The 27,329-nt window shown below is 46.0% G+C and overlaps 3 protein-coding genes across 4 annotated transcripts in view; 1 reads left to right on the forward strand and 2 right to left on the reverse strand.

Moving 5' to 3' along the window:
* Positions 1 to 395, reverse strand: part of POFUT2 (protein O-fucosyltransferase 2) — a 12,032-nt gene extending 11,637 nt beyond the window's left edge. Inside the window, exon 1 of the mRNA XM_030486648.1 lies at positions 63 to 395. The gene's annotated coding sequence lies outside the window, so the exon portion shown is untranslated. The remainder of the gene's footprint in view (positions 1 to 62) is intronic.
* YBEY (ybeY metalloendoribonuclease) overlaps positions 1 to 405 on the reverse strand; it is a 12,042-nt gene extending 11,637 nt beyond the window's left edge. Inside the window, exon 1 of the mRNA XM_030486649.1 lies at positions 63 to 405. Within this exon, the coding sequence (XP_030342509.1) occupies positions 63 to 401 (339 nt within the window). The 5' untranslated portion in view covers positions 402 to 405. The remainder of the gene's footprint in view (positions 1 to 62) is intronic.
* Positions 384 to 26,984, forward strand: MCM3AP (minichromosome maintenance complex component 3 associated protein). 2 transcript variants are annotated; one of them, XM_030486646.1, is made up of 28 exons: positions 384 to 1,318; positions 1,399 to 1,622; positions 2,306 to 2,384; positions 4,044 to 4,191; positions 5,291 to 5,487; positions 6,378 to 6,517; positions 7,005 to 7,202; positions 7,428 to 7,696; positions 8,385 to 8,547; positions 9,119 to 9,279; positions 10,863 to 11,107; positions 12,383 to 12,573; positions 13,521 to 13,621; positions 14,657 to 14,788; positions 15,367 to 15,480; positions 15,979 to 16,131; positions 17,058 to 17,255; positions 17,561 to 17,629; positions 18,510 to 18,644; positions 19,031 to 19,184; positions 19,651 to 19,909; positions 20,235 to 20,332; positions 21,379 to 21,769; positions 21,928 to 22,185; positions 22,899 to 23,028; positions 23,946 to 24,152; positions 24,796 to 24,946; positions 25,467 to 26,984. In XM_030486646.1, exons 1-28 carry the CDS (start codon positions 400 to 402, stop codon positions 25,623 to 25,625), a joined length of 5,643 nt encoding a protein of 1,880 aa, XP_030342506.1. In that variant the 5' UTR covers positions 384 to 399; the 3' UTR covers positions 25,626 to 26,984. The 2 variants fall into 2 exon arrangements, with proteins under 2 accessions (XP_030342506.1, XP_030342507.1); XM_030486647.1 differs by lacking the exons at positions 23,946 to 24,152; positions 24,796 to 24,946; positions 25,467 to 26,984 and adding an exon at positions 23,212 to 23,935.
* The last annotated feature ends 345 nt before the right edge of the window (positions 26,985 to 27,329 follow it).

Genomic DNA, 27,329 nt, shown 5'->3' on the forward strand with positions numbered 1-27,329 from the left:
CGCACACTGCCCTTCCGCGCAGCGGGAGGACCGGAGGCCCCGCTGCTCGCGGCGGTGCTCACCGCCAGGACGCTGTCGAAGTCCTCCCCGGTGGCGCGGCACTGCTGGTGGATGTACTCTACCCCCAGGAAGATGTCCCCCAAGTTGTACTCGTCGCGGCAGCGCGGCCGCGGCAGCTCCCCCACCGCCACCCGGTGGAAGGGGAAGGAGAGGACGTCGGTGGGCTCCGGGCAGTGCCGGTACGCGCCGTTCAGACGCCGCATCAGCCCGTTGCCGGCGCAGACCAGCCCCACATCGAAGCGGGAAGCGCCCAGGGCGGCCCGCAGGGCGCACACGGCGCGGCGGAGCGGGGCCCGGCGCACCGGCACTACCCGCTGGGCGTTCCGCAGCGCCACACTCATGATGGCGACGGCGGCGGCGGCACGACCCTGCCCGCCCCTTCCTTCGCTCCGTCCCGCCCCGCCGGCGGGACCCCGCCCGCTGAGGAGAGCCGGCCGGCCGGCCGCCGCCATGAACGCCGGCGGTCCGTTCCGCGGGCCGCCCGCCTTCCCGCCGCCCCTGCGCTTCGGGCAGGCCGCCGTCTTCGGGCAGGGCGGTGCGGCCGCCGGGCTTCCCTTCTCCTCCGGGCCCTCTGCCTTCGGGCCGGCTTATGGGCTAGGCCAGGCGCCGGCCTTCACGGCGGCGGGCAGCAGCGGTGCCCCGGTGGGCAACGCGGGGTTCAGCTTCAAGCCGCCCACCAACCTGGGCGGCTTCCCGGGGCCGAGCGAGGCGCCGGGCGGCGGCGGCGGTGGGGCCTTCGCGGCGCCCGAGTTCCGCTTCAAGGCGCCTGAGAACGCCGCCGCCTTCAAGCCGCTGACGGGCAGCGAGGCGGAGAAGGGCCCCGCCGCTGCCTTCACTTTCTCGCCGCCCTTCGGCTTCGCGCCCGAGGCGAGCGCGGAGGTGACGGTGGGAGGACCCTTCTCGTTTTCGCGTCCCGCCGCCGCGCTCGGCCGGCAGGAGGAGAAAGGCCCGCGGCCGCTCTTCGAGGAGCCGGGCGAGCCGGCGGCCAAGGGCCTGAAGCGGAAGGAGGAGCGGGAGCGCTCGCCGCGGCGAGCGGTAGCCGCGGCGGCGGGAGGGCGGGCGGCGGCGGCGGCGCCGCCGGAGAAGCGGGCGGTGGTGCTGAGCCGGCCCCGCGGCGGAGCGCTCTTCGGCCGCATGCTGGAGGAGATGCTGCGCAGTCAGGGCCGCGGCCAGCGCGACCGCGGGGAAGCCGCCGAGGCTGAGCGGGGACCCACAGAGGAGACGCTGCCGGTCGAGGCCCGGGACCCGCCTCGGGAAGGTAGGATGGGACGGCGGGGAGCCCCGTGTCGCCCCGTGTCACCCCGCTCTCTGAGGTCGCTGCCTCCCTTCTCCTCACAGATTCCGCCGCCGTGACCCCCGCCCGCCGGGCTCGGAGCAGCGAGAGCATGGAGGGGCTGGGGGGGCTGTCGCCCAGCGACCTGACCGCCATCCAGTGCAAGAACGTCCCTGATTACCTCAACGACAGGACGGTGCTGGAGAAGCACTTCGGCCAGTTTGCAAAAGTCCGGCGGGTCATGACCAGGCGCAATAAGAAAATGGCCATTATCCACTTCTTCGATCATGTGAGTATTGGAAGCGGTTGGCACAAGAGCGGGTTCAGGTCTGAGTGGTTGGGATGGGTTGGGGTGGGTGCAGTGAGGACTGCGCCCCTGTTTGGTAGCGCGGTATGGTTTTCACTTGGAGAAAGCTTTGTATTGTGAGCACTGTGTTACAGACAGGGATAGAAGCACATTGAACTGCACCTAAGGCATGGCATCTACCAGAGCTATGCCTGGTTTTAGCTGTCCCGTTAGTATCCAGCAGATACCAAATGGATCTTCCCTGTTTGTTGTCTCCTGTTACCCAAACCTGAATTACACATGATGCTGTGCTCTTGCTCAGGCTCATCAGCATCACAGGTGAGGTGAGCTTGTGTGATCTCTGCAGGGTGACTTTGCTGGAAATGCTGCTATTACCTCAGTGCTGAGGTGTGTTGAAGAGCCAGTTCAGAGACTGCACGGTCTGTTCCTGTTTTGTGCTTAAAAACACACCTTTGGGCTCTAAGGTTGCTGTAGCTCTTAAAAGTTTTGTGGAATTTTTGTAGAAGCCAGTCCTGCTTATTCCATGTAGGTCTTAAGTGAGTGGCTAAAATGCAGTAACCGGAATCTTACAGAAATTGGTTTCTCTGGCAAAACCTGCACTGAGTATTTTGGTGTGATGCTAATGGGTTTTCATGTTTTCATGCTCTGCTTTTGTTTTCTTTCAGGCCTCTGCAGCTCTTGCCAGAAAAAAAGCAAAAGAGTTGCACAAAGATATAGTAACATTTTGGCAAAAGAAGAAAACAAGTAAGTCTGTGTTTCCAGATAGGGTTACTGGGTGATACATGAATGGTGCGCCTTCTGCTCAGTTCTTGTGCTAAGATGATCTCTGTATAGGAATGTTAAATCTCCAGGAGTATAATTGTAGAATCCCAGACTGGTTTGTGTTGGAAGGGACCTTAAAGCTCCTCCAGTCCGAACCCCCTGCCACGGGCAGGGACACCTTCCACTAGAGCAGGTTGCTCCAAGCCCCTGTGTCCAACCTGGCCTTGAACACTGCCAGGGATGGGGCAGCCACAGCTTCTCTGGGCACCCTGTGCCAGCGCCTCAGCACCCTCACAGGGAAGAGCTTCTGCCTAATGTCTAATCTGAATGTACCCTTTTTGAACTTAAAGCCATTCCTCCTTGTCCTGCCCGTATAGGCCTTTGTCAAAAGCCCCTCTCCAGATTTCTTCTCAGCCCCCTTTAGCCACTGGAAGGCTGTTCAGTGGCATTATTAAGGCTGGTAACCTGTTAAGGCTGTTAACATATGGGCGATGTTAACTTTTTGCTCCTATCTAGAAGTAGGATGTTCTTTGTGGATGTAAGAAAACCCAGTTTCAAATGCCTTGCTGCCCACTTCATGTGGTCTGGCATGTGGGCTTCCTGAGAACTGAATTAAGGAGCACTCTGGAGTGAGTTGAGGTTGCTGTTTGGCATATCAAGAGTTGCACACTACTTGAACCCAAATGAGAACAATCTACAGATAACTGAGTTCAGCAGTGGGAAACCTGAATTCCAGACTCTGCTTGGAATTAGGGCAAGTTGGCTGTTCACACCTTAGGCGAATGCTGGAGCTGTCAAGTGCTTCGTTTTCCTTAGCTTTGTAAAGGCTGCATGTGTGCTTTGGAGATCCTCACCTGGCAATAGGCTTCATCTCTCAGGTGCATGTTCAGCACATGTTCATCAGCAGGTGCATGGTTCACCACAGCTTTGATCAACCACATACTTGCCTTCAAACAATTAATAGCTGCAGAGTTGTCTTCCTGAGAATGAACATCTTGAAGCAGCAGCTGTAGGGATGCCTGTTTGCCTTTGTCATTTTATTGTGGTGTTAAGTGTATCGAAATGTGAATGGCAGCAATTTAAAATAACTAATCTGAGAGAATTTGAGAAATCCAACTGGTTGAAAATTTGTTCCTGAGAGAAGAAATTCTTCCTTTCTTCCTGCAAGGTGTAGATGTAACTCTTGAGAAGGCACACCAGCCTCAGTCTGAGCTTGGGTATGTGAAATAGGTACTTAAAATGCTTCAGCAGGAGCACTGGGAGTTGTGGTTTATTGTAAGTGGAATGGATTTGGTATCCCCTAGAGAGTTATGGCTTGTGGATTATACCCCAGACCTCAGAGAACTTAAATTCAGATGATGATCAGACTTCATCTACTGATAATCTACTGACCATTTATAGTTACTGCTAAGTGGTATTTTATTGAAAAATACTTCTTATGGAACAGTGAAGCTGACTAGCAATTGGTAGACTTACTCAGTGCAGCTTCAAGTTGTCCAACTGACTCTCAGCTTTATTTTCTAATAGTTTTGTTTTGGTGGGTTTTTTTCAAGCAAACTGTTGAACACCACCTCCATGGGGGAGAATGAGTTATTGCTTAAACCAGCAAGTACCTGGCTTCATGTTTATATGTCACTTCAGGTCCAGCAAAAAGAGAGTTTTCATCCAAGGAGAAGAAAGCAGGTGAAGATGAAGGAAGGCAAAGCAGTGAAGAGCAAAACTATCAGCATTCCCCTCTTCGAAAACCTTTAATAAGATCTTCTGGCAGCGGTGTCATACCTGGTAGAAGGTATGTCTGCTCCTCTGGGAGCTATGTGGCAGGAAGTGGGGTGGACAAGGAAAAATGATGATCTGTGTGTGCCAAATAGTCATGTTCTTATCAGGGACTGTGCTTCCCTTGTCTTTCCTGGTTTGTCTGAATTACAAGATCACAAATTTCATACTTGGTCAGAAAGATACTTTTAAGGTCTTTTACTTTAGTGTGCATATTTTGAATATTTTGTTCATAACAGCATGAGCAACAACACCTGCAGTAATGAGGCATAGGGCAATTGAATGAAACAGAGCAGGGCCAAATTAGGACCAAGCAGTGAAGACACTTTTCTGTGGTCTTGATTAATAAACCTCTGAAATGAGTAGTTTCATTTCTAGGCAATTATAGTTCTGTGGAAAGAGAATTCCCTTTTCAGAGGTGATGGTGAGTTTGGATTGTTGTCTCACTTCAAGTGACTGATTGTTGTAGAGGAATCTTCCTGCTTTGTGTCAGTTGCTGAAATGGCAGGGTTGTCATCTCCCTGTGGCACCTTAATGGTGTGTCTGGTTTGGTATATATACCAATATATACCTGTTTGGTATAGGTAGTCATGTAACCAGAGAATGAGTAATATGCTGTGAAGGAATGAATGCTCCTTGATTTACAAAGTATGTTTGTGTCTGGGCCCTGTAAAATCTTTTAATAATCTCTGTTTCTATAGAAAACACTATTTATTCTCTTCTTCACACTAAACAGCGGGCTAGCTCCTGGCTTAAAATGCAAACTGATGTGCCATAGTGATGCAAAATTACTGCAACAGCAGTAATCTGGTTTTATCCATTCTTGAGAGACCTTCAGTAATACCAAACTTTGTGGTACAAAGTTTGATGCTTTCACCGCAGTCCGGATTGCTTGGCAGTGTTGTCAAGGCAGTGCTGAGGATTTAAGCAGATTAAATTCCTGTGCTAGTGTTAGCTTGTAGCAACCTTAGTATGTCAATACATACTTGCTTATTTGACACATTGCCTTGCAAATAAAATATTCTTCTGAACAAACATGTCCTAAAGAAAGAGTGAACTGATTAAAGCTGGGGCATGCATTAATAGATTATTGATGATACATCTTCTGGTTTTAGTTCTCCAGCAAAGAAGTCTGGTCTTCGAAAGGCACTGCAATTTGAAGCAGAAATGTTTGATTCTACTTCTGAAGGGCAGAGCTCGGAGGCCTTGGGAGCTTCACTCTCATCTCTCAGTAACCTGGTAGGATTAGTGGCTGAGACATCTGAAGAGAGATACCGTCTTTTGGACCAGAGGGACAAAATCATGCGACAAGGTAATCACACAAGTTAATGAGTGTGACATCTGCTTCTCTGCTGGAAGGAAATGAAGTGTTTGGTGTCTGTTGCAAAGCTGTTGTGGTATTGTGGAAATGGCTTCAAAGAGAGTAACATGGAGCAGTCTAAATACCCTTCTATTGTACTTATATACATTAATTTCTTGTACAACACGCAAAAACCTATTTTACTTATTGCACGTGTTTATTTCTTGTGGAAAGTGAATAGCAGACTATTTGTCTTCTGTGAAGGAGGCTGTGTAGGGAGATCTGCACCCCTGCAGGCTCACTGAAGAAAGCTACCCAAAGCCTGACTGTGTTTCTCTAAATTCACACTACTAATTATTTCAAGAAATGGCACTTTGTTTCAGTGCTGGGTTGTAAACCCTTCCATCCTCTTCTTGCCATTTCAAAGCTGACCCTACTTTTAAGATCTTATTTTTAATATCGACAAACAGGTTTTTCATCCACTTCATGTGAAATTGTGAAATCGCCAGTGCTTAGTTAGGACACAAAACATTGGGTATCTTTTAGAGGTTTCAATCTTTTCAATCAAAGGGTCTGTAGGATTCCCCAAATGAGTGGTGCAACCCTGGGACAGGCCCCAGAGTGGGAGAATCCCATCGTTGTGTGTTTCTGACCCACTCCAAGTTGTGGGACAGTCTTGCTCTGAGTAGGAGTAGGCTGGGAATCATTAGAGACCTTTTCCCCACCAGCTCTTTCTGTAACTGTTGCTGCAGCAACGTACTTCTTGACCAACACACAGACCCCAGCTTTGAGGCATCTGGCATGTATTGGCACATCGGGATAAAAGCTCATCATGAAAACAAACTAGTGTATGTGTTTGCTTAGTGTTTGTTCAATTTTATTTATTTTTCTCCTTTTTTTAGCCCGAATCAAAAGGACTGATCTTGGCAAAGCAAAAACTGTTGTTGGCACTTGCCCAGACATGTGTCCTGAAAAGGAGCGCTACATGAGGGAGACGAGAAACCAGCTCAGTATCTTTGAGTTGCTTCTAGGATCTGACAAGGTATGAGCCCTCTGCATGCGGGGGTTTGTTGTTCCCAGGACATCTTGCTGCTTTTATAAAGCTGTCAGTATTGTTTAGCTCGATTACAGGGTTAATTCTGGTGGAAAAATTCTGGAGGCCATTTCATTAATGTCTCTCAATTCACGATTGTAAAAGAAGGAGGCTAGAAAATTGCTTTTTCACTCTGTCATGGCTTTTATTTAGCTACAGATGGGCTTTTGGAACTATAGTTCTAAAACTGTAGGGCAGCAGTTTATGTTGTCTGGAAGGTTATGAGACTGAGTCAACACTTAAGATCCTATCATAAAAGAAAATATATTTGCTATTGTAGCAGAATGGATATGAGCTGTTAGTGTGAACAGGGGAAAAACCTCTTTAATAATCTGCTCCTTACTAAAATAAAGGCATGGTTGGGATGAAATCCTCTATACTCCTGAAAAGTTGAACTTATTCCTTGGGCTTCGATTCTTTTCTCCATATCTTGCAGGTAGATCATGCGGCAGCAATCAAGGAATATAGCAGGTCTTCAGCAGATCAGGAGGAACCTTTGCCCCATGAATTGAGACCCTCTGAGGTGTTGAGCATGACCATGGACTATTTAGTGACAAACATTATGGATCAAGGAGAAGGAAACTACCGAGAATGGTATGACTTTGTCTGGAACAGAACTCGGGGAATAAGAAAGGTAAGTGCTGGTGGATGGAGGTGTTTGATAATAGAAAGCAAAAGATCACGTAATGCTGTAAAAAGTGAAGCAAAAAGCAGTAGTAGTTTAAATGTTTTGAATTGCTACGTGACTCAGAGCACAGTTGAAATGAGTTTTCCAAAGGTAGTGCCTTTGGAAAGTTGACTGTGTTCTTCAGCTGTAGCTTAAAGATACATGCAGTGTGTTTTGTATAATTCTGGCTAGGATATCACCCAGCAACATCTCTGCAACCCGCTGATGGTGTCTCTGATTGAGAAGTGCACTCGCTTTCACATCCATTGCGCTCACCACTTGTGTGAAGAGCCCATGTCCTCCTTTGATGCCAAAATCAACAATGAGAACATGACTAAATGCCTGCAGAGCTTGAAGGAGATGTATCAGGACCTGGCTAACAAGGGGATTTACTGCAAGAGTGAAGCAGAGTTCAGAGGCTATAATGTCTTGCTGAATCTCAACAAGGGTGATATTCTCAGGTGGGAACAACAGATACCACTTGTTTTCTCTCTTTGCTTCTGGGAAGAATTGAGATTAGGATTGAGTCCTGAGAAATTGTAATGGAAGCAAAAAAATCTTAGTCGTAAAGTGGTTTTTTTGCCAAAGAAAGTGTACTGTAATAATGTTTTATTTGACATTTTCACTAGGTCCTTTTAAAAAGTGTATTTTCTTTTTAAGAAAAGAAAAAAACAGCTTTGTTTTGTCTCACTGAACAACTCACTGGAACTTCTGCAGGTAGTTTAAAAAAAAACCCAACCAAACCCCCCAACATCTTCAATATTCTCAATCAAGGCAATTTTTTCTTCTTTTCCCAGAGTGGTATCTGAGCTTCACTGCTTTATCTGCAGTAGGACCAAGGAAAAGGAAGAAAACATTTTGTGGGCAGAGGCATACTTTGCTCTTCTGGTCAACTTCTTAACTGCCTTCCTCCCTAGACACTGGAGTGATATGCCTCAATAATAACATGCTGATGATGCAGGCATTGTTAGAAGATTAATGATCAGGAAATAATGCTGCGAATTTAATTCACAGCCATTTGTTTTGGACAGGAGTTGCATGTCTTGCTTATAGATCCTCATTTTAATTCCCTTTTGTTTCAGGTTGCTATTGAATTGTGATTGTTAATAATTGAAGCAAAAAGGTTGTCTCTGTCTTCTGTCTCCACAGAGAAGTACAGCAGTTTCATCCAGAGGTTAGAAACTCTCCTGAAGTTAGATTTGCTGTTCAAGCTTTTGCTGCATTAAACAGCAACAACTTTGTGAGGTTTTTCAAGTTAGTGCAAGCAGCTTCCTATCTGAATGCCTGTCTCTTACACTGTTACTTCAACCAGGTGAGAAAAAGGCAGATGGATGTTTTCTTTAAGTGTGAATAAGAAAAAAACAGTCTGGGACTTTTGGGAGGAAATCTTAGCGGAAAACTTGGTAGATATTTAGCCTTAAAAATAATCTTATTGTTGCTTCTTTAGAAGCATTTAAAAATATATCAAGAATGTTCAGCCGTGATACAAAAGGCAAATACTAAAATGCTCTTCTTGGCATGTTTTTCTCCATAACTGTGTACAAAACCATAGTATTTTCCCTGCGAATAATTGGGAAGCAGAGAAGTGGGCCTAAGACTTGCAGAGGAAGCATGAACCTGCAGTTTCAGAAGCCTTTGCAAGCTTTTTCTTCTGTACAAGAGTCACAAAGGGATATGCTCAAAATGGGCAGCATCAAAGAGGAGCAGAAACTAGAAAGCAAGTACATAGAGTTTAAGAGCAGTTAAATCTGAATAGTCATGTGGCTATTTGACAAAGTACTGGTTTCTTTTAACATAATTTTCATGTTTATAGTACACTTCATAGTAAATTTTGGGTTCTCTAACTTAGTAGTTACAAGGCTTTTTCTTTTATCTTCCCCCAGATCCGTAAAGATGCTCTCAAATCTCTCAATATTGCCTACACTGTGAGCACCCAAAGATGTACAGTGTTTCCCTTGGATCACTTGGTCCGCATGCTCCTGTTCAAAGACTGTGAGGAAGCAACTGATTTTATAAGTTACTATGGCCTGAGTGTATCTGATGGGTAAGTGTGGGTAGAAGAGCTCAGTGGAGTAAAACTGATGTTAGGTGAAGCATTAGAGTGGATAGGCTGCTCCTGCTCTTTGCAACCAGGAAAAGTAAAGAACAGGCAAAGGAAAAGGGCTGAGCTCTGTAAGCAAAGCACAAGGACAGAGATGGGTACAGATTTTAATCATCTGTTCTATTTTCATTATTGTAATTATGAAAATGTCTTTAGTTTTATGTCTTTCTCTCAAGAAATGGGGTTTGTATCCCTGTAACTAGCATGACTTCCCATGGTACCTTTTTTGCACTTGTAACTTACTGGTTTTTACTTGGTTTGATGAGGTGACAAGTGATTTCAAGGCACCAAAATTCCTTCAGCCTTCTGAAAGGTTAAATCTGGATCTCCTTCTCCATTGGATTCCAAGGTCTTTCTCTCTAGATAGAGACATTGTGGATAACCCAGTAGAAAAAATAAATAGTTTCAGGTTCTTATCTTGCAGCTGAATTGTAGGAAATGAGGATACAGTTCTGCCTCTCAGGAAACTCTCAGGCATTATTGTGATGTATGTAGGGAGGGATGAAGGTCAACAGTGCAAACCAGTTTTTCTGAGGATGTTGGAGGCCAACAGTTTGCAGATAAGAGTGTCTGCCATGGAAATACATACAGGGTAAAGTGTGCTCATGCAGACTTCCAATCTCAGGAGACTGGAACAGACAAAAACACATGAGCATGCCAGTTAATGTTCTATTTCCTGTTAACATTCTGGTTTGAAATAACGAATTCACCAGACTACAGGTGCAAAGATTAGAAGATGATTGTGGCTTTTAAAGTTACTTCTGTAGATAGCCCTGACATCTGTCAAGTGGAATGTATCAATCCTGAAGATGATCAAGGGCTGAAGCACTTTCCATTCAAAGACAGGCTGAGAAAGTTGGGGCTGTTCAGCCTGGAGAAGAGAAGCTGCGTGGAGACCTCAGAGCAGCTTCCAGTGTCTGAAGGGGCCTACAGGAATACCAGAGAGGGGCTCTTCATCAGGGACTGTAGCGACAGGACAAGGGGTGATGGGTTCAAACTTAAACAGGGGAAGTTCAGGTGAGATATAAGGCATAAGTTCTCCCCTGTGAGGGTGCTGAGGCGCTGGCACAGGGGCCCAGAGAAGCTGTGGCTGCCCCATCCCTGGCAGTGTTCAAGGACAGGTTGGACAGAGCCTTGAGAGACATGGTCTAGGGTGAGGCGTTCTTGCCCGTGGCAGGGGTTGGAACTAGATGACGTTAAGGTCCTTTCCAACTCAAACCATTCTAGGATTCTATGTAGTCTAGGTAAAACTATAATATGCACAGCGGATAAAGGTTAAAAGGAGAAGGGGACAGAACAGTCCACGAGGGTGCCCAGAAACATTAGTACAGTTTGTACACTGGGAGGAGAGGTGTGAGGACAGTGCTCTCTGCCTTCCCTGTTCTGGTTCCAGCCAAAGATTGAGATCCAGGCTACAAGGAGCAAGCCAGAGTGCCTATTGCCTGGCTCACTTTGCCCCCACTAACTGAAAACCTGTAGTTTACTGGAGCTTGGAGGATGTACTCCTGGTTTTTATCTTTCCACAGTGCTTATGTGGAGCTGAATCGCTCAGCTTTCTTGGAGCCGGATGGATTACCCAAACCACGGAAATCCGTGTTTGTCAGCCAGAAGCTAACTGTCTTGGTTGGGGAAGTTGTAAATGGTGGCCCATTGCCTGTGGTACCTCACCATGTGCCTGTGTCCAGCTTCAATGGACAGAACAAGTACATTGGTGGAAGCACCTCTGTGGATCAAGTTAGTACTAGCCAAAAATCCAGCGTGGAAACAACAGGTAAGAGCAGACATGCAGTTTTAGATACTGCTCAGGAGTATAATGCTGTGTTGGCTCTGTGAGGAGTTCTGTTTTACAAAGCAGGAACTGTTGTTGGCTCACAGGGGTTGAAATTTCATGGAAGTTTGGATGCAATGGAAGCATGCTTTGATTTAAATGCACTTAGGTATCTGTAAAAGCTAAGAAACAACCTGGTTAATAAAACACATTCCCTAATACAGGAAACACATGAAGGGAAATGAGCACAATTTTGCCACTATAGGTGAATGTCCTGGGTTCAGCTGTAGCAGTCATTTTTCTCCTTCTTAGTAGCTGGTGCAGTGCTGTGTTTTCAACTTTAATCTGGGAACAGTGCTGATAACACACTGATGTTTTTAGTTCTTGCTAAGAAATACTTTGATCAAGGACTTTCTCGGTCTCATGCTCTGCCAGGGAGGAGGGGAAGCTGGGAGGAGGCAGAGACAGGACACCTGATCCAAACTGGCCAAAGGGGTATTCCATACCACAGCACGTCATGCCCCATATATAAACCGGGGGGAGTTACCCGGAAGGCCCAGATCACTGCTCGGGTCGGGCTGGGTATCGGTCGGCGGGTGGTGAGCAATTGTATCCTCTCCCCTTGTTATTTCCCTTATTATTATTATCATTGGTGGTAGCAGTGGTAGTTTTGTGTTATACCTTAGTTACTGGACTGCTCTTATCTCAACCTGTGGGAGTTACTTTCTTTCCATTCTCCTCCCCATCCCTCCGGGAGCGGGGGGAAAGAACTGGGGGAGTGCGCAAGCGGCTGCGTGGTTCTTAGTTACCAGCTGGGCTTAAACCACAACGGTGAAATAACTAGGTATTTGGCTCCTTCAGACAGCCAACTTTCCTTTTCTGTTTGCAGGTTTTGTATTGCAGCTGTTCACACTGTGTGCATAAAATCATGTTGGTTTTCAGGTTTACTGAAGATAGAGGTTTTTTTGTTGAAAGTACAGCTCTTCTATTTATGCAAGAGGGGGGTATAGGTGCTAGGTGTACTTGACTTAAAACAGTTGTTTTATTGGGAATGTATATAATGTGCAATAAAAATTTTAATGTTTTGTATAAAATATTCATAAATATAAATTAGTTTCTATGATGTAACTGTATTTTTAACTTCAAGGCAGCAAGCCTCTGTTATCGGCTTGTTTTATGATGAGGTTTATCAGAGAAGCCAGCTTTTGAAGATAATGCTTTTGCTTCTACTTGTGACTGACCTGGCTTCCTTAATTTTTCTCCTCCTCCCATCCCAAGAAGGAAGAGTGGAAAGCAAAGGTGTGGATTTAGATGCTGCAGCAGTAAGAGTCCAGCCCCAAGCTCACCTTCTGTCCTCGCTGTTACCTCGTCAGCTTGTGCCGGTGCTGCCTCCTCCACAGACCATCTCCCAGCCTCCTGGACAACCTGAGCCTCTCTGCTCGAAGCCTCAGCCTGTCTACACAGACACAGTAAGGAAATTTAAACCCATCATGAAGTATATGAGAAAAATCTGTGAAAATAATAAAAGATAACAGAGTTCTTAGGTTGTTTTAGTTTTCCAGAATCTGCACATGTTATGTAGAATCAAAAGGAGATGCTCCCTGCTTTAGTGCTTTGGATACCTTGAGAGCTTGTTTCCTTGGACTATTCTGACAAGAGAAAGTCTTGAATGATTTCACATGCGAGCCTGACATAGGATAACCGGTTCTATATGTTCAGCATTTACTTGAGAAACCTCTAAGGAGAGAGTCAGAAAGTGATAGTAGAAAGTGATTATCTTTGACTTAGTAGGTAAACTTTGCTTTAGTGAATAATACTGAGCTGTTTCTTAATGCCACGTACTTCAAATATGAGACATGACAAAGTTTCTTCTGGTGAATATGTGACTATTGATGTTAGATATTGAATGTGTACCCTGTGTATCTGTGCTGTTTCCTCTTTTTCTACATTCCACATGTTTTTAGATATGTACTAATGCTGAACCCATCTCAGAGTCTCTCATTGCTTTGTAAACTACAGCTGCCTATTCTACCTAAACGTGGCTGCATTTCAGTGAAGGTTAGACCTGGTCATTTGGAATTAAATCAGCTAGAATGAGAGAAACTCTCAAGTAAGAAAATAGGAATCCCTCTCAAAATTCACTTTTAGTTACTGTTTCCTAACTTGACTTGCCCATATGTATTACCAAAAGCTGCTCCTGTTTCTGGGCTGTTACTAGTCTTTTAGGTAGTCTAACATTTCCAGGCTGTTGTGTTTGATGAAGTTAGCTTAGTTTGTAAGTAGAAATACAGATAACATTGCCAATTCCAGTCAATTCAACAAGGCTGAAAGGCCTTACTCCCAATTCACATGTGTGCCCAGGCCATCCTGAGCAGGGCTGCATCTTGCTTCAGCTGCTTCGTCTGCTCTGTTGCAGGACATCGCAGACGTGGTGGACGTGCTCTTGCAGGAGGTCCTCAATGGAGAGTGTAGCGAAGTCGGCAGAGCAGGAGTGGCTTATGTGACTGCTGCCATCTGGTAAGGAACATTTATTGCTGCTACTCCTGCAGTCAGTCATCAGAGCTGCAATTTGCCATAGCAGCACCATGTGTGAAGATCATAAGACTTAAGAAGGCAAGGTCTGTAGTGGAGATAGTGTGATACAGTAGATGACAGTATGATCAGGAGATACAGTTGAGGGAAGAGCAGACCTTTCTTCAGATGCCTGCCACGTCTCTGTTACACACCAGCTAGGCTAATGGAAAGCTTACTGCAAACCTCTACACCTTGCCTTGCACGACGCTCACACAACTGCTGCAAGAAATGTGTGTTGTGGGAGGGAAGGTGCCTGGAGAAAAAAAAAGGAGTAAGTCCAGATCTGGTTGCTTCTCTGCTTCAGATAATGGCTCCTCTCCAAGGCCATTGGTAGTCATAGATGTGAGTTTGTAACCAAAACAGTGTTATTAATGCCCCAATGTTTTGACTATTGCTGAACAGCAGAGGGTCAAGGTTTCCCACTCTTCCCTTGTTTCCCACTCTGCAGGCCTTGGGTAGGCTGGGGATGTGCCAGAGGCTGGTAGGAGACACAGCAGGGACAGCTGACCCAGGCTGACTAAAGTCCATACAATGTGATGTCATGGTCAGCAATAAAACTAGGTTTGAGGAAGAAAGCGGATTTTCTGGTTTCCAGGGTGGCTGCTGACTAGAAACTGTCACGGACGCCTTACTCTAGACCATGTTGCCCAAGGCTCCATCCAGCCTGGCCTTGAACTCTGCCAGGGATGGAGCATTTACCACTTCTGGGCAACTTGTTCCAGCAGCTCACCACCCTCACAGTAAAGAACTTTTTCCTTATATTTAACCTGAACTTCCCCTGTTTTAGTTTAAACCCATCACGCCTTGTCCTATCGCTACAGTCCCTGATGAAGAGTCCCTTTCTGGTATTCTTGTAGCCCCCTTGAGATACTGGAAGCTGCTCTGAGGTCTCCACGCAGCTTCTCTTCTCCAGGTTGAATATAGGGCTTTGAATGAAAACTTTCTGGCTTTGAAAAGAGACTTGCTCTTTCTGCACAGCACCTCGGAGGCTGCTGTAGAGGAACTCGTGACTGAAGTGACGGGGGAGATCCTCAGACAAGTGGCTGGGAGCGTGCTTAATGCGGAAAGGGAGCGTGTCAAAGAGGAAAGACGTAGAGTAGAGGAAGAGAGGTGAGTGGCTGCTTTTGCTGTTCATGGTGGGCTGTATTCATCCTTAGGCAGCATTTACAACAGCTGGAGCCAACCTGAGGCCTTGCCCATGGAATCAGCCCCTGTGTTTTCCTGCCATGCCAACAGCACTCAGTTTGTCTCACCCTGGAATTGTGCAGGCAGGGCTGCCCCTTCCACGTGCTCAGATGTGCTAACTCGTATTTTGGTGACCTCAGAGCCACCACGAAAATGGTGGCTGGGGATTTTGGGAACTTTAATACCCTCAGAGCTTCCAGAGAGGGAGATGGATCCCAGCTCTGCTATATGCAGGAACTTTTCCTTCTGAGTGAGCTACTTGCTTCTAACTTACTGTGAATAAAAGAATAAAATCACCCTATTATTATCTGTATTTTTGAAGGAAAACTGGCTCCATGCGGAGCTGTTTATCTTTGAAGAGAGAAATCAGCAGGTGGCAACTCAAGTTTTATGTGAATTAACTGTCTGACACTGCGTGTAGCGCTTGTGTAACTAAGCAGCAGGTTTGCAAGCGTACAACTTCAGTGTTGCCACTGGTGTAAATCTTTTCTCTGTCCTTCCAGGCAAAAGCAGGAAAAAGAAAAGTTAATAAAGCAGTTGAGCCAGTTGGTGGGGATGGAGTTAATGGAAGAAGTAATAAAGGAGAGTGTTCAAGAAGCTTCAACCAATGAGTTAAAGTAAGTACTACATACTGTATGCTGTACTTTCCTGTAGGATGCTTTCCTATGGGTAAGAATTTGTCACGGAGTGGTAGGATCCTTGCTTGGATTTCTCTGACGTCATCTTTACTAAGCTACTTGAGAAGGAAAGTATCCTTGATTGTACAGCAAGCTGCCAGTTTGCAGTCATGCTGTCAGGCAGTAGTGGTTCTCCAAGGTGAAGGGCACAGAGGATTTTCTAGGGCAAGGCTGCCCTGTGTGCTTATTCTTTGTCTGACTCCCATACGGCTCAGCTGTGGTCTCTCTTGTAGACCCTTTGTTAGATGCTCGTGATCAGTGTTAAACCTTCTGATAGATCACAGGTCTTATTTGGAAGGGTGTAGAACAGAAGTATGGAAAATGCCTTTCCTTTGCTAAATGTGATGGTCTTCCCTGTGTGCACCTCAGCTAATTGCACTGGCATTTGCTGCAGCCTCCACCTCACTAGAGGTCTCGGTTTGTTTCATTTTGAACTAGATGTGCCTTAGAAAGAGACCGGCAAGCCCGTATTGCCCGCTGCTCAGAAGAAGTCTGTGGTCATGTCATGGAGCTCTTTCTGGAGGATGAGATCTTCCAGATTGCTAAGGAAACCCTTCAGGAGCTCCAGTGTTTCTGCAAGTACTTACAGCGGTGAGTTGCCACCCTGTAACAAAACTGTTTTTCTCAGAAGCATAAGTTACTACATGTGAGGAGGGGAGCACATCTCCTTGGAGTCAGGTAATGAGCTTGGTAGGAGATTTCAGCTTCGTTTTATTCAGAGACTTGTAACAATTCCTCCTTGTAGTCTTTCTGTTGGACATTTCTTTTTTTGGATATGTACTAGAGTGTTACGGGGTTGTTATGGTGTTCCAAGGCAGAGATTCATTCTGTACTGCCCCAGTGCAGTCAGGTTGAGGTGCATTTCAGGTGGTATCTCTCACCATTAAATAGGAAGGAGCAGAGTAGACCCTTTTCTGTGGGGCACCTCCCCTTGCAGAGTTTTCTGTCCTAAAACTGAGTTCATGGGTCTCTTCAGGACACATGTAAATAGCCTTCAGTGCTCCTTTTGTCTGGATGGGCTTTTTGAATGGGGCATAAGGCCACTCCTTTTGGACGCTGCATGTGTATAGCTGGCAGGTCTCATCCTGTGCATGCTTCATTTGAGCTCTGGCTTTGCTGCTGTGTGCAGAAATACAGCCTGAACCCACTGCAGCATCCACATGCACCACCTCACACTGTGCCCTGGGCAGGATGACTTGGGTGTTTGAGATCCGAGTCCAATCTGAAGAGCAAAGATGAGAAACACAGAATCACAGAATGGTTTTGTTTGGAAGGAACCTTAAAGCTCATCCAGTTCCAACCCCCTGCCATGGGCAGGGACACCTTCCACTAGAGCAGGTTGCTCCAAGCCCCTGTGTCCAACCTGGCCTTGAACACTGCCAGGGATGGGGCAGCCACAGCTTCTCTGGGCACCCTGTGCCAGCGCCTCAGCACCCTCACAGGGAAGATTTTTTCCCATGAGAAAACCCATTTGATTTGCAGAAGAGTTTATTAATGTGACCTATTCTCTTCCAAAGGTGGAGGGAGGCAGTAGCAGCTCGAACAAAGCTGAAACGTCAAATGAGGGCATTTCCAGCTGCTCCCTGTTGCACAGATCCACAAAACAAGCTGAAAGCACTGTCCCCCAGTGCAGAATGGCCTGTAGCCATGGAGAACTTGTGCAAGAGGATTGTAAACCTGGGGAATGGAGGAAAGCTGGGAGTCTCTTGCACAAGGTAAAGATACTTCTAGTGACAGCAGTTGGCAATCTGGTTGGTTTTTGGAAGGTAAGTTCCAAAGTAGCCCTCTTCTTCCATTGCAAATGTTAATGGTTTTGCAAAACTTAGTTCTTATATAGCCACCAAAAGACACTTTGGACACAAATGCCCTGACAAAGACTGAAAATACAAGTAAATCCTTCTTCTATTAGCAGCCACTTTCTAAAGTGTCTGCAGTACTTCTCGCGTCTTAGTGTTCCTTAAATTTGGTTAAAGTACCTGTTTTACACCAAAAATTACAACCAGGTATCTTTTGTTTCCAGATTGAATTGGCTGAGAAACAAGACAGCACATGAAATTAAAGTTCAGCACTTCTACCAGCAGTTGTTAAGGTATGTTGGTGTTTGATCCCTGTTTTCTTTGTAAGCAAACGGTAACAGAAATGTCAAAGAGCTCCGAAAAGTCAGTAAGGAATGGAAAATCATACTGGAGAGTCCACTGGTATCTCTACTTCTGGGAGTATTTTTGAGGTAAGGGAAACTGGAGGATACATTCATGAAAGCATTAGGCTATGTGGTCCTATTGCCATGGGTGTAACTTTAAGGAACTGATAGATATTATGGGGTTTTTTGTACCTGAGTAGGATGGGATATAAGGGGAGAGGAGTAAATGAGCTGTTATCAGCCTGGCTTGCAGGAAGGGATTGATGTAGATATCTCCAGTGCAGCAGCAGGTCTGCTTTCTCATGGCTCATCATGCATTCTCGTGGTCTGTGTGTTTATTGGGGCAGCATATTGAAGCAGTGTGGAGCATTTCATATCTGGTCCACGATCCCCAAACTAAGGCTCGTGTATCAGATTTAGCAGCTGCAATTCTTGAAGGCCTCTGGTCTGTGGTAAAATAGATGGCAACACATCTAAGGAATTTGCTCTAATTTTGGACTGTTTGAACTGGACAGTAGCTACTTCCAGTATTGTAAGATACAGTAAAGAACTTCTTCCTCAGGTTAGATATAAGGAGGCACTGGAACAGGTTGCTCAAAGAAACGGTAAATGCTCCATCCCTGGCAGCATTCAAGGCCAGGTTGGACAGAGCATTGGGTGACATGTCTAGTGGGAGGTGTCCCTGCCCATTACAGGGGGTTGGAACTGGATGATCTTAAGGTCCTTTCCAACCCAAACCATTCTATGATTCTGTGATTAAAATCATTCCCCAGGTGTGAATGAGCACTAAAGGGGTGTCTCTTCACCAGTTTATCTTTCTCTTTTTAAGTGATTTAGCTTGGACTCCCCTGGATCTTGTCTCATTAATCACTGAACATACTCCACTTCAACAAGAACAGCTTTTTTGGAAGGTGATATTGGTTTTGCCAAATGATGATGAATATGCGGAGGCTGATCCTAGCAGGTAAGTAGAAGAGATGGTTGCTGGGTCCCTTTCTCAAACAGGACAGTCACACAGCAGAACAGCAGTAGTATACAGTCCTTGATGTGTTCTTTTTGTCACCCTGTACCGTGTCAAATTTCCAGGCTTTGTTGTTTTGGCTTGTGTTGTTTTTCTCCAGAGTGCTCTAAAGAATATAGCTGTAACTTACTGCAGTGGTCTGGATCTTCTCCTGACATTGTTCACTGAATTCCTTTTGCTCATAGTGAACACAGAACTCCTTGAAATGTAGATAATTTCAGGACATTTAATAGCTATTTAGTAAAATCCAGGCAATATGAAGGCTGAGGTTATGATAGATTGTGGTGTTGTAGGGGTGTTTGGTGCTTAAACTCTTTGTTGTTTGCCAGGGTACTGGTGGATTGGTTGAAAACCAAGTTCATGGGAGACAAAAGCTGGGAGAGGAACGCTTCCCATGCAGAAGGTAGAATTCAAACACTGACGCTATTTAGCTCACCTGGTGTGCAAGGGAGCCGAAGTATTAAAGTCAGTGTGTGTGTAAAGGTAGGTGAGAACAATTTCATGATACCTAACAGGCTGTAAGAGCAGAGTGTGCTCTTTTCCAGTGGCTGTTGTGTAGAAGCTTTTCATGCTGTGTCCTGTCAGATAGGGGGAGATGATGCTGGAGGGGTGGGATTGTTGAAAAGATCAGAAAAAAGATGGATTTTTTTTTTTCCCCTTGATTCCAATCGACTTAGTAAATACCTGCCTAAACACACTGCAATAGTTAGAACCTCAATCAGCTCCATTCCTGATGCCAAAACAGGTGCCGAAGTGCACTTTTGTGCTCACCTGCATCTATTCAACACATCTATGTTTGTCCAACAGCTCATTGTCTTAGGATTTGTAAAGCTCCTGGTAATGAATGTCAAACCTGAACGCTAATGGTAGTAAACTGCAGGTTTTGCTATGAAAATACCTTGGTTTAGCTTTAGCTACATTATTGTTACCATCTTTGTTGCTTGTATAGGTGGCCTATGGCGCGCTCTCTAACTCTGAGCTTGACGCAGCTGAGATGCAAAAAGACTTGCTCGGAACCAGTGGTCTCATCCTTCTCCTGCCACCTAGAGTTAGGAGTGAAGATGTTTCAGAAGATGATGTTTATTGGCTTTCAGCTTTGCTGCAGTTGAAACAGTTGCTTCAGGCCAAACCTTTCCACCCAATAGTTCCTCTGGTGGTTCTAGTCCCTGGTCAGGGAGATGAAGCCATAGAGAAAGAAGTAGAAGAAGGTATGTAACTATTTCTGTGCCTTGTAAAAAACCAGTGTGAATGTTTAGGGCTGCCCCAAGCAGAACTGTTGCAGTGTCTCAAATACATCACCTAGTAAAGGGGGAAGGCTTTGCAAGAAATTCTGAGGCCTTAAGAACTGATCAATATGGAAAGAGATGAACTTTCTTTTGGCTTCCAGTTTTCCTTTGCACACAGTGTTTGATCCTGGGTGTTTGTGGGTGAGGATGGAGGAAAGAAGTGATGCTGTGAACATATGCAGAGTGTGTGGTCAGAGAAGGTGTGTTCTTTTTCTGTGTATATATGGCAGGTTTTCTTCTTTTTAAGGTTTGATGCTGCAGGACTTGATTTCAGCCCAGCTTATATCAGACTACACCGTGGTTGAGCTCCCAGGTTCTATCAATGACTTACAAGGCACTAGAAGGGTAAGAACAGCAGCTCACATAAAGAGATAGTCGGTTTATCGTTAACCTCTCAATTCCTAATGCCTTAGAAGGAATGATTATGTTCTCAGTAGCTCAAATTGCTCTCAGTCCTAAAATACAAAGGACCCTTTGTAGCTCTTCTGGCTGCTGTGAGTTCACCAGTATTTTTCCATCTTGGTGGATGGGACTAAGGGATGCCTCTGTCCTCTCACGTATGTCCTCTCACATACGTATCTCTCCCTGACAGCCTCCAGACACCAGCTTCTCCTCTTGTCCTTCAGTTTATTGTGTGCTTGGCAGTAGTGGCCTGGAGACAACTCAAAAGCCCTTGATGGAAAATGATACTTAAGTCTAAAATAGTTTCTTGTGGATGGTTTGGAGAGGTTGGAGATGGTAATGGCCAAGAGCAGCCAAGTTGCCTCAGACCAAAAGCAGCTCCGGCCCTGTATTCCCTTCTCAAGGTGTCTGAAGAAGGTGCCTAAGAAAGAAAGTGAGAACAAGCCAAGCCCTCAGTGATGCCCCCCACAAACCTCACAGCTTGCATCTCTCTGCAGGTCAGGGACTGCCAGGATCAGACATGGCTTCTTTGGATATAGTCCAAATCCTCCCAGATAAGTTTTTGACATCCCCAGAGTCTTATAGCAGGGAATTCCACTGCATGACTGCGCTTGGGGTGAACAGCCTCTTTCTGTCTGTTCCTGAGCCTGCTACATGTGAATTTAGCTTGTGACCACCTAATTTGGAGAATTATTGTTGCAAATATTGGGATAATGAGAATTGATTCGTTTGTATTTTGCTGCATAGTATCTTGAATAGTGTTACATGGGCAGTGTTCAAGGCCAGGTTGGACACAGGGGCTTGGAGCAACCTGCTCTAGTGGAAGGTGTCCCTGCCCATGGCAGGGGGTTGGAACTGGATGAGCTTCAAGGTTCTTTCCAACCCAAACCAGTCTGGGATTTTACGTCAAACTTAGGATAGCATGATTGAATCCTTTGTGTCCTAATCGCTGCAGGCAGTTTCCAACCACCTTGTTTTGTGTGCCATAGATTTCTGAGGCTGTGGGCTGGCTGGTTTCGCAGTGCCCTGAGTCCCTTGAGCTCTGCAGTCAGACCCTTCAGGAGTACATTGAGGATGGGATTGATGGTGAATTTGGCAAGCGCTTCTACCATGACTGGAAGGAGAGGCGGTTAGCTGGCCTGCCATCTCAGGAGCCTGGGGTCATCACAGAGCTGTACAACAGCGTGCTGCAGTTCCTTTCAGATGTGGCATCCTCAGAGCACCTTTGTGACTTGTCTTGGCCTGTTACTGAGTTTTCAGAGCCTGGGGGTAACAAGCAGTTGCCCCATCTGCAGTGGAACACGACTGATCACCTGGCCTGGCTGAAGAAGGCTGTGCTGTCCTTCCAGATCCCATACCTAGATCTGCCTCCTCTAGGTGGTACGTACTTCACACTGCAGTATCCTCTTGGTGGCACATCATTCTCTCAGGTGTGCCTGTGCTGTGTTGAACTACCAGCTTGTAGGGTGGGTAGTTTGGCTTAGTCACAAATTCCTGCCATTTACTTTGTTGGTTTGTTTGGTTTGGTTTTCCCATAGCTCCTTGGCGTCCTGTTTGCCACATGATTTTTCAGTATGTGTCTCAGATTGCAAGTTCTACCCATACTCAACCACTGATCCAGTCTCAAGTGGAGAATCTGCTGAGCAAAACTTACCAAAAGTGGAAAAACAGAACATCTGGGAACTCTGATGAAGATGGACCTTCTGTTGATGAGATCCCTTGGGATGATATATTGTTAGCCTGCATTGATCATAAACTGAGAGACTGGAAACCACCCAAACTGCGTATTACTCCAGGTATTGTATGTCCTTCTACAACGTGGATGGTACTTCTTGCATAAGAGTGTTTAATAACTTGACAGTGGTGCCTTTACGTGTGTCAGGGAGGGAGCTGTGACCTTCCTGTGCTTACTGCACTGTCTTCTCTTTGGAATGTGTGTCTAGTGTTGATTATAACCTGACTTGAGCTTGTGATTAAGGAATTCTGTGTCTGTATGGTCAGAGTCTTTCAACCCTTGTCTCCCAGTACGAGAGGGTTTACATTCAACCAAAGGCTGAGAATTGGTCCCTCAGAAGCCAGGTAAGCTCAGGTCAGCTGAGCCAGCAGCCACCACTGTTAATGAGCACTTCCATGGGTTAATGAAGTTTGTCTTGGGTTTGTTTGCTTTCAATTTCAAGTGTGTGGGTTGGCTTTTGGTGCCCTGTTTGGCTTAACTATAGGGAACTTCTTTAAATGAAATGACTACTTAGCCTGCTGAACACTGCACTTGGATGCACTAGAATTTTTTTAATTAAGATAAAGCAGCATTTTACAGTCTTTCCCAGTAATCTGGTGTCTGTTAGAACAGTAAATCAGCTCAAAAAGCTCCTTTTTACATGCAGGTTGCAACTTAAAGCTGCTTGAAAGTGAACACACAAATTTTGCTTCAAATTGGCTTAATACTGAGTTTCTCTTCTGAAGGGGGAGGGTCTGTTCTAATATTCAATGTTGGTTTTGGGTTTATTCACAGAAGCGGTAAGTGAAGATGGTCAGATTCGTGTGTACTTCTTCAAGGAGCACTTAAAGAACTTCACTCTCCCTTTCTCATGGGAACAAGCCAGGCTGCGCACGCAGGAGGAGATCCGGCAGAGCCACACGAGGTGAGGAGCATTCAGCTCTCCCTTGTGCCATCGACCAGGGAGGCTGATGGGGGCCTCTACAGAGTGCCCTCACAGTGCTGAAACCCAGCATATGGCATCCTCCCAGGACGTGCTTGTGTACATCTTGGAATGATGTCCAAGGGTGTGCTGAAAGAGGGGAGTAAGTAGGGTTTATTTCCACAGGGTTACTCAGCTCTCAAAGAAATGGATTGCTTGGGGAGTGCTTAAAGTGTTCAAAGTGGAGAAATTCTGCCAAGGAAAATACTGCTGAGGCTTTGGAATTACAGACTTGTAGTCTAAGCACACAGTGTGGAGGAAAAAATAGCATGAGGTTGGGGAAGAGCACAGGAATAAATCACGAGCATGTGCTTTATGCTCCCTTACACCCTGAACCTGACAGCCCAATTACGTGTTAGATGGTTTGCAGATTTACTCTTTGGTAATTACATGTTAAATTTTGCAGCATTTTGAGTTCAAAAGGAAGTTTTGTCCCCAACTTGTGGGAAGACATGTGGAAAATCCTCCTGCTAAGAGAAAATGCTAGTGGGCGCAGGCTGCCTTAGAGCTGTGTGGCATTAAAGTATGTGAGATCTCGGGAGTCTAGCTCGCTTCCCGAACCTTGTCAGAGAGAGGCCAGGCCCTCTTCCCTGTTGGAAGCTTAGGTGCTGCTCTGCTGTGTAGCAGGAGATGTTGGGTAGATACTTTGGGGTGAATCTCAGCCCCCTGTCAGGTTACTTCCTCTCAAATCCCCCACACAGGTGGTGGTATGTTGGACCCTGGTGCGAGGGAATTATGTCTTCAAATGTTCAATTCTTACTTCTTGCTATTTCCAAACTTCAAGTTAATGGGCAAAAAAAATCAACACACTGATACCAATTTCTGTGCTTTTGTTTGGTTTTGTGGTCTTTTCCCCTCAGGTCAAGGGTAAAGTCTCCCATCTCTTTTAAGAAACCCTACAGCCTCTCTATGATGCCAGGTCAATATGGTTCTGGCATGAGCATGCTGTCAGGTCAGGAGAAGAGTGTTCCCGGTACAGATGAATTCACAGGCACTGCCTCGGCCCGGGAGCTTCTCCCAGAGCGTCTGTTGGCACAGTTGCAACAGGAGAAGATAGAAAGCAGGAGGTGAGTTCCTAGAGCAGCATCCTTTCAGCTCCAGACAGGGTTGTCATCAATTTTAACTTGTATGTAATGGGAAGCTGAAGTCCAACAGTGTTAGGAAACAGCCTTAGACTGTGTCCAGTTTCATCGAATTTCATCAAGCACATCAGTGCAGTGCAGTTCCCTGCTAGCTCCTCCTTGCACCACAGGAATAGTCCCAGGATGATAGAAATACTTGGAGCTTTGAGGAACGGTTGGAAACTGTGGTCAATCAAGCCACCAAACCTAAAGCAGTACAGTGTGTACAGCAATCTGTGTCCTGCACTATCACAAATGTCTGTAAAGTCCACTTTGGGGTGTCAGTTTGGTGCCTGGAGCAATGCAGATCACAAAGCTGAAGAACTAAAGCTTTTGAGGCTGGCCCAAGGGTTTCTGCCTTCTCCGTCAGTTGGACATCTTAACGATATGTGAGTCCTTTCTGGACCACAACCTTCTATGGGTGGATTTTCATCATAGCGGTTGGGTATGTCAGACCGTGTTGGCAATGACTGTGAACATCAGATCCTTCTTACAGACACTTCTGAACCCAAAACTGTTGGTTAACCCACTGGTTACAAGAACAAAACCAGGCTGACATTTGACTGGTGCTCTTTATTTTTCTGTCCAGGTTTGAAGAACAGTTGCACCAATATCTAGCTGAGGACATCAAGCCCTTTGGTGATTTCTTAGGGCTTCCTCTCTACCTGCCCCAGTCTCTGGTCTCCACCCCAAATGTCACCTGTCCATTGATGAAGAATCCTGTGCCATCTGCTCAAGAGGTAGGAAAGGGTGGTGCTGAGATTTAGCTATAGTTCTGAGGAGTGCAGGTGCCAGAACTACTGTAGTTGCAAAACCTTTAGTGGGAATTATGTTGGCCTGCTGTGTTGGGTAGACTTGGGAAATAACTGAAAAACTAGACCTTGGAAATCACTTCTTTCCGGGGAATGCTTTCTGCAGATCTGGAATAAGATTTCTTCCCAGGTATTAATGCTTTCTGCTGTTGGCAGTCATAACACTGCCCTTTGTGGTGCTGCACTTTAACTTGGGGTCATAACACTGCCCTTTGTGGTGCTGCACTTTAACTTGAGGAATCACTGTTGTGTGTCAGCTTCCTCCAGTTAAAGGAAGGCCAGGAACAGAAATAGAATGTGCTATTATTGCTTTATCTCCTCAGGGGTGAGGGCTGCTGACCTCCCTGGTTATTCTCAACCATGGGGGAACAGCCACTGAGCTGAGAAGTTCTTTGTTGGCACTGGGTAACGTTTCTTTCTTAGTCTCATCTCCCTTCCTTCTGCCCAGGCTGGAAATCCAGAAGGTCACAAGCCTTTGGTGGAGGAGCTAAACCCCACACTGTCAGACAGACTGAAACACTTGCAACAGCTCCTCAGAGCAAACAAGGAGGGTGAAGTTGCCTCTGAGCTTCACTTATCTGCTCTGTTGGACATGGTGGATACTTGAGCAGAGCGAACATGTGCAGACCAAGGGACTCGGTGAAGAAATCCACGTCTGGGTGATCGAACAGACAAGCTCCTGGGTTTGTCCTTCTGGGAGAAGAACACAGCACACGTGGGGCTTGGGTCCTTCTCACGTGGCTGCCTTGCACTGAGCTGGCGTGCTGTGGCTCATGTCACCCTCTGGCTCACTGCTGAGCTTTGGCTGGTCTGGAACTCCTCCTTTTCTGCTTCACAGGCACAGGGAGGAGGCAAATGCTCTTCTTGGAAGGCCTTAAATTGACACTTACTGTTGTTTTTTCTTGTTGCCAGCTGTCATTGTGGGTAAACTTCAACTATAAGGTAGCAGGAGCCTCTGAGAGCATCAGAGGCAAATGCTCTCCTTAAACACAGTCCCCGAGTTGTTGTCCCAGCTTGGCGTTTGCTTACTCCATGCAGAAGCTGCCTCGCAGCAGCACTGTGGTTTGATAGTTGCTGGTTTGATACCCAGAGATGTCAATACTGTCATTCTCAAGTCAGTGCAACACTGTGGCTGTATTTTGTACTTAGTGATGCTCGGTGCAAATCCAGAAGGGATTTTTGTGCTGCTGGGCCTAAGTTTTATTGTATTGAATATTTAAAGCATTAAAACCAGCTGAGTTGCTTATTCTGCAGGTGAATTGTCATGCTGGAAAGTGGGACACTTCCTTCAGCCTTCAGTAAACACCTATGGAGAACTGACTTTCCTTTTTTTGGAAGAGCAGATTACCTGCGTTCTCCATTAAAAATCTGTGGCTTTGGAAGTTGAAGGCTATTGGGTTTAGTTAATATTGATTCCCAGTAAATGGTATGAAGATAAAACTTCATGTCTGCAGTCCTGTGCAAGTCATATGTTTTTATTATTGCAGTATGAGAGATTTCTCAAATCTCTGCCTGGTGAAACACGAATGACCACAGCTTTGGCAGTAACACTGATTCTCTGCCCTGTGAGAGACCAGTTGTCTGATTTGCTTCTACTTTCATTTGAAATTCTCAGTAGTCCACATCTGTCATCTGCCTTCCAAGAAAGTAATTTTATAGTTGTTTTTCTTTTAATAGCATTTGTGTTATTTCTCTTTAACCTAGAATAGTAATAGTAGATCAATATGAAGTTGAAAGTTTGCTTTGAGTCTGTTCATACTACATGATACTTGTGTTGGCTGAGTTGTGTTAACTTTGGTAACATGCGAAGTGGAACCGAGTGATGCTCTTGGCTGTGTTTGACCGCAGTACTGCTGCTGATGTTCTCCAGTAAAGCTGTAAAACCCCAAAAAAGCATTTGGGGATGTGGTTCACACTGTCTGATGTAAATGTGTTTTTTACCTAGTAAATTTTGAGTGGCTTGAAATGGGCTGTTGCCTTCTTGCTGTGCAAAAGCTCCTGGTGTACAGGGTGCTCTCAAAGGGTGTTGTGGATGATGATAAGGTTGTCAAATGTGAATCCCAGACTGGTTTGGGTTGAAGGGACCTTAAAGCTCACCCAGTTCCAACCCCCTGCCACGGGCAGGGACACCTTCCACTAGAGCAGCTTGCTCCAAGCCCCTGTGTCCAACCTGGCCTTGAACACTGCCAGGGATGGGGCAGCCACAGCTTCTCTGGGAAAAGTCTGTGCCAGCGCCTCAGCACCCTCACAGGGAAGAGCTTCTGCCTCAGAGCTCATCTCAATCTCCCCTCTGGCAGGTTAAAGCCATTCC

This window comes from Strigops habroptila, chromosome 5 (genome assembly GCF_004027225.2).
Source record: "Strigops habroptila isolate Jane chromosome 5, bStrHab1.2.pri, whole genome shotgun sequence".
Classification (NCBI taxonomy): domain Eukaryota; kingdom Metazoa; phylum Chordata; class Aves; order Psittaciformes; family Psittacidae; genus Strigops; species Strigops habroptila.

Coding starts and splice junctions, on each gene's coding strand:
- MCM3AP (XM_030486646.1), top strand. CDS start 400: ATGATGGCGACGGCGGCGGCGGCACGACCCTGCCCGCCCCTTCCTTCG. Junction 1,319..1,398: donor CCGGGACCCGCCTCGGGAAG/GTAGGATGGGAC, acceptor TTCTCCTCACAG/ATTCCGCCGCCGTGACCCCC. Junction 13,622..14,656: donor TATGTGACTGCTGCCATCTG/GTAAGGAACATT, acceptor CTTTCTGCACAG/CACCTCGGAGGCTGCTGTAG.